Below are 6,116 nucleotides of genomic sequence, written 5' to 3' on the forward strand. Positions count from 1 at the left end.
GAGGGCTTCTCCATGTGTGTGATCTCTTCAGAGTGAGGGTGCTATCAGATGACGCCTTTCGAAATACAGACATTCAGGTGGTCGTAAAATCATTTCGCTGCCGAACTTTGCAAACTCGCATGCAAGAATCACCTGATGCTCACCGTGCGTGTATATATGTTGCTGTCGGGAGTGTGGAAATCTCCGTTGTTTGCGTCATCAGTGGATTTCGGATAAAACCAAGCGTGTCCACTGAAATAACTAATTTATAAAAGTGGCACAATAAATTACGCTTTCAAAGGCTCGATTTTTAATAGCACGCGTGTATTACCATGTCCTAATTTTAGGTTCTTCAAGATATTGTAACTTATAGGTTAATGTTTAACACTCAGTTTAGGCATATTTGTGATCATATAATGGCCTATCTTGAGCTTAGAGAGGGTATAGCTTTTAATAAGTTTTCAGACAATGCTTTACTGGATTGTAAAACTGGTTTGTTTGATAAAAGTAAAAGTGTGCTTTACTATATAATTTCATTGAATGTGTATATATTAATGTACTTATACAGGCCCATATATTTATTTAAGGCAATATGCATACTTTAGCAATGTTAAGATTAAGTAAAATGTATAAATCAATTTATAATCATTCGAATAATTTTAATATCAAATAAGATATTTAAATAACATTATGACATATAGGCCTAACTAAATTAATGTAAAGTAAATTAATTAATCACCAGTACCGTCCGTAATGCGTTTCTGGAAACCGCGGCTAACCTTTTTTGTATATAGCCTGCCGTAAATTAAAATAAATAAACAAATAAATAAATTAAGCGGAAAGCTGAAAGTAACGTAAATTACCCATTATGAACAAAATAAATAGTTGAAATAAATATTAAAAAGCCTATAGTAGCATATGCGTCGGAACAAAGGTGTTATTTTCCAAGTTAAGTAGCTAAATAGCTATTTGCAGTAATTATAATAGCCTAATGAAATACAGTTTTTCTAAAAACGTTTGATATCTTTGATAGAAAGTTTTTTTTTCAAGTTATCGTGATTTAACATTTATTAAAAACTTTAACTTTGCAAAGAAGTAATTCAAAGGTAAAGAAAAATTTCTTAACATGTAAGATTTACTTTATAACTGTTCTTTAAACAATCAGCAATGTTTACTGAAATAATTATTGTTTACATGCACAGTTTAAAACTTTCTATAGCGCGCAATGTCTACTTCAGTCGGATTTATCAGTTAAATAATCATTAGGGATATCCAAACACACTGAAAGCGAAAGCATGTGTAATTGTTTCATCTCGGGTCATCACAGAGTTTCAGAAATCTTATTTAGAGCTTGTGGATGCGCGTGGGTGGAGTTTCACCTTCTCCATATTCAGAAGTTGGGAGGCTGCTAGAAGCTTTCGCTCTTTGCCGTATAAAGAGAGGCCCTCGGTCTCTTTAAGGCAAGACGAATTAACGACTTGTACAAATAATTGGCCCCATTGCTTCATTTTTGACATCACTAAACATTGATGGTGTCCACTGACGCGCTCCATGCTTGAGACGAGGCCAGAGGAGCATGATGGAGTACATGAGCAACAAGTTCTCCTTGAAAAGTCAAGCGATTAAAGGCAGCGATTACTACATGGACCAAGTCATGGAGACTTTAGACAATGTGCACTACTACAACAAGACATCACCTAAATGCGTGCAGGCCTTCTCGATGCAGAGCAATGATCAACACACCACCATGGACAGATCGTCTCCGTGTGACAACCAAAACAGTAAGTCAGAATTAAAAAAAGGCATAAGGTGTTATTTTTTTTTTATGTAACAAAACATTTGCATAACATGGAAATATATATATATATATATATATATATATATATATATATATATATATATATATATATATATATATACAGCACATTGGTTCTATAAAGAAGTGTGTCAGGATATTATGTTCTCTGATGAAGTAGCCTACTTAATGGTTTCTTCAGGTCAATGTCTAGAGTCTAGATTATGTGACTTTCTAATAAACAATAAATAATTATTCGTGCAAGTTAAAATGTTCTTCTGGCATCAGTCTACAAAAACTATTTTAATAACCTTTATGTTTATATGTAAAACAAAATGTATTACATTTAGAAGCTATTCGCCAGCTTTGCAATTCCGATGAGAAATGTTTTTAGCTGTTGTACTTATTAGTATAGGCCACTTTTAAGATGAAATTACTTGTAAGAATTATATCTGAATATTGCATATTGCCGATTTAACCAATATTTAAATGTAAGATTTTTTTTTTTTATATATAAATATTTATAAATAGTCCAGCTCCCCAACAATTTTTTAAAACCTTTTTTTTTTAAGTAAAAAAAGATTACGTTTTCAAAAGTTGTGAAATAGAAAAGAAAAGCTGATTTTTTTTTTACACATTTTCATGGAATTAAACTTTTTTTATCTTATTTTATAAACATCCTTGTGTTATTTATCTGCATTTTTACCTACTTGGACTAAATGGGCGAATACGATATATATTCAATTTAGCCTACACTTTCTTTTCATTGTAAAGTTAGATAGACCGTTGTCCGTTGACGTATGTCCAGGAGCCTTTTCTTATTTGTAGGTATATTTATGGTAGGCTATTAAGGTTTTCGCAATTTTTTTATTTATTTTTTGCACATTTTGAAATGATCATACTATGTGAAAAAAATATATAGTTAATATATATATATATATATATATATATATATATATATATATATATATATATATATATATATATATATATTAACACTGAATAATCTGCTATATATTTATTTCATGCGCAGAGCAGATTATTCAGTGTTAAAATGTTTTCGATGTAGTTTACGTGCTGAATAAGGCGCTAATGAAACTGTGTAATTTTATGTGAACTACTCATATTTTAAAAATTATCAGGCGTGAATTACTGCACTCCTAAAACAGAGGACAGCAGCCTGCACGCGATGGAGAACTGCTGCAGTATCAGAGTCTCGCCGGCCACAGCCGCAGCCGCAGCCGCAGCCGGACCAGACAAAACAGACCTGGACGACATCGGCGAAAAATGCGACAGCAACGTGTCGAGCAGCAAGAAGAGACGCCATCGCACGACCTTCACGAGCGCTCAACTAGAGGAACTGGAGAAAGTCTTCCAGAAAACCCATTACCCAGATGTGTATGTGAGAGAACAGCTGGCCATGAGAACAGAGCTCACGGAGGCCAGAGTTCAGGTAACTGCTCACTTTCATTTGTGATAATTCTCGAAAATTTCCTGTAAGTGTTTTTTTTTTTTTTTGATTTATATGAAACCCCCAATGTTAAATTTAGGCCTGTCTGAGAATAACGTCATTAGGTACATTTTAGGAAAAGCCTGAGTTTTCACTTAAAACTGAGTCCTCATGCATGCATTCCTTAGAATGAACAAACAAACATAAATTGTGCCTATATTTGAAAACAACTTTAATTTCTTCCTTAAGTTAAAATGAAAGTGGTGCTAAAGATGCAGTACAACCTGCACTTCATTGCGCTTTTTCCAACCATTTTAAATCAGGTTTAACGTATGTAAACTCATTAAAAATATAATGTAATTAAGTTTTTATAATGAAAACTGCCAGTTATTGATCTGTATTTGTTTGCAATGGATAAAATTAGTAACCCTTCCTGTCTTAATTGATAACTTAATGTCACAGCCCTGTGATTTATTATGGCTTGACATTTACATGACACCAAAAAAACAGGACTTAACAAAAACAACAATAAAATAAATAAAATATATTCTTTAAATTTGTGCTTACATAAAATGTCATATCATTATCATTTTACATCATTTTTTTTAGGTGTGGTTCCAGAACAGAAGAGCCAAGTGGAGGAAGCGAGAAAGATACGGACAGATCCAGCAGGCCAAAAGCCACTTTGCAGCGACCTATGACATATCAATGCTGCCCCGGACAGACAGCTATTCACAGGTGACTACTTTATTTATCTGCACCATGGTGTTACAAAATGTTTGCAAAAATAATTATAAATCAACCAATGCATGGCTGTCTACTACTCAAATGCAAAAAAAAGCCTGGCCTAGTATTTTTAACAAACCATCATTGTTATTGTGCAGTAAGTAGGTTTCATTATCTATTTTGTATTTATTGATCTGATTACAAAATTTGACTGTAAAGTCCATCGCATATGGTCCTTACTAGCACAAACACAATGCATGAATTGTTGACAACTGCCCTTAGCCTTTCGAGCTTTAAACAGCTTTGACGGGTGTGGGAGAGCTGTCTCACGCTAACTGACAAAAGCTGTTGAGAGGGCTGGAGATGAAGATTTAGATGGCACCACAGAACACAATTTCCTTCGTCAGACAGCAGATTTTTCACTCGTGTGTTTTCAATAGGCAAATAAAAAAAGCCTGTGCCTTAACAGGACAGGTCCTTATTGCACCGGGCATGTTGTAAGGAGAGGTTTGCCTTGTGTTTGTCTTATGCTCAGATTTTTGAGGCGAACACAAATGCATTTTTGTGGGCTGCAGGGTTTGTTTTTAAAAGCCTGGTCTGGATTTATTTAAAGTCCTTGACATAAATGTCACTGTATTTTGATGTAGATTGAGGGTGTATCTGATATGATGTCATCTCGGTTTGTCATGAAGCATTTTCCCAGGCATAGTAAAATGCATTGATTTATATTAGAAAATTGAATTAACTTTCCAAAACGCAATCTATGTTTATGTGCCATGAATTTCCAAACATTTGGATTCCTCTATTTTGATTATGGATTTTTTTTTTTTTGCTGCATGACTTCCTGCCCCAGCTCAAGCCTCAAGCTCAAGCTTAGCACTGCATTTTCCCCCTGGGTTAAGAAACCTTTCACCAGAGCAGAGCCTATTAATATGTACCATTAAGGTATAAAGATGCACCCTTTAGGGGTAGATAATGTACAAATGTGTAGCCTACCTTTTGAAAAGGTACTTGTTTTAGAGAGAGAGAGAGAGCAGGGTTAACTATTACAGTGTGAGAAGTCCTAAAGTGTTGGGATTTTACGATTTCATGCATTTTGATTTCACTTTATTCCACCTTCCTCTGACCACACAGATTTCCAACAACTTATGGACAGGTCCCACTGCAGGCAGCTCCGTAGTCTCGTCCTGCATGATCCCGCGTGGTTCCCCTCCCTACCCCCACTCGCCAAGATCCAGTGAGCACGGTTACGTGGGATTCCCCAGTCACCAGCAAAATCAGTTTGGAGTGTCTCTCAATAACTTCTTCTCAGATTCACTTCTGGCTCCTTCACCGAACAGTCACACCACGTTTGAGACCAAACCTGAGTTTGAACGGCGGTCCTCCAGCATTGCTGTGCTGCGCATGAAGGCGAAGGAACATGCAGCCAACATATCTTGGGCCATGTGACCTCCGAACTTATTCTAATAGTGCTGATCTGAGCAGTTTTTTGCCAAATAACAATACAGCCAGTTACTTTCATGAATTGTTTTTTTTGTTTACATTTTGATATCAGCCGTGATTATAACCTTTTCAAAAATTCTGGAAAAGTTTCCCATCCTTTCAAAAATAATTTAATTAAGAAACCTCTGAATTAAACAATGATTTTTCTCATTTTGTTTTAGCATCTCTTGTTGTTGTGAATGTGAAGAGCACAGAACTCGACAGTGTTATCCTCTCATGACATTCACAGAGATGTTATGGCCGACATACTAACACTATGTTTGTGTGCTTTGCAGCAAAGCTGTTTAACGCTCTATAGCTGTGTACCACATGCAGAGGAGCACTTTTTTATTTTATGGTAATAAACATTCATTAAAATTATAGTTAATGTGTTTCTTTTTGATTTCCTTCTCTTAGCTCCTTTGTTTTAATATATTGGAAAATGTAACTTCTGTGATGTAAAGCTAAATTTTAATGGCGTCAGCCTGGAGTTTCACATGATCTATGATCTTTCAGAAATAATTCTGTTATCTGATATCTTCCAGAAAGTTTAAAAGAATCACATTTATTTAGTTTTTTTTTTTTTTTTTTTGTGAGAGAGTAAAATCATTTATCTCCTCACTCCACCAGAAAAAAAGGTTAGCAATAGGCTTTTGTCCCTTATTACAGTTATTACATTTTATT

The 6,116-nt window shown here is 34.8% G+C and overlaps 1 protein-coding gene across 1 annotated transcript; it reads left to right on the top strand.

Annotated features, from left to right (window-relative positions):
• Window positions 1-1,460: 1,460 nt before the first annotated feature.
• LOC127934725 (ALX homeobox protein 1-like) lies at window positions 1,461-5,798 on the top strand. The gene is made up of 4 exons (XM_052532291.1): window positions 1,461-1,760; window positions 2,917-3,227; window positions 3,834-3,962; window positions 5,085-5,798. Exons 1-4 carry the CDS (start codon window positions 1,556-1,558, stop codon window positions 5,397-5,399), a joined length of 960 nt encoding a protein of 319 aa, XP_052388251.1. The 5' UTR covers window positions 1,461-1,555; the 3' UTR covers window positions 5,400-5,798.
• The last annotated feature ends 318 nt before the right edge of the window (window positions 5,799-6,116 follow it).

This window comes from Carassius gibelio, chromosome A18 (genome assembly GCF_023724105.1).
Source record: "Carassius gibelio isolate Cgi1373 ecotype wild population from Czech Republic chromosome A18, carGib1.2-hapl.c, whole genome shotgun sequence".
Classification (NCBI taxonomy): domain Eukaryota; kingdom Metazoa; phylum Chordata; class Actinopteri; order Cypriniformes; family Cyprinidae; genus Carassius; species Carassius gibelio.

Excerpts from the sequence above, each read along its gene's own strand:
- LOC127934725 (XM_052532291.1), top strand. The coding sequence starts at position 1,556 with ATGATGGAGTACATGAGCAACAAGTTCTCCTTGAAAAGTCAAGCGATT. Across the intron at positions 1,761-2,916 it reads TCCGTGTGACAACCAAAACA|GCGTGAATTACTGCACTCCT; the intron begins GTAAGTCAGAAT and ends AAAAATTATCAG. Across the intron at positions 3,963-5,084 it reads GGACAGACAGCTATTCACAG|ATTTCCAACAACTTATGGAC; the intron begins GTGACTACTTTA and ends CTGACCACACAG.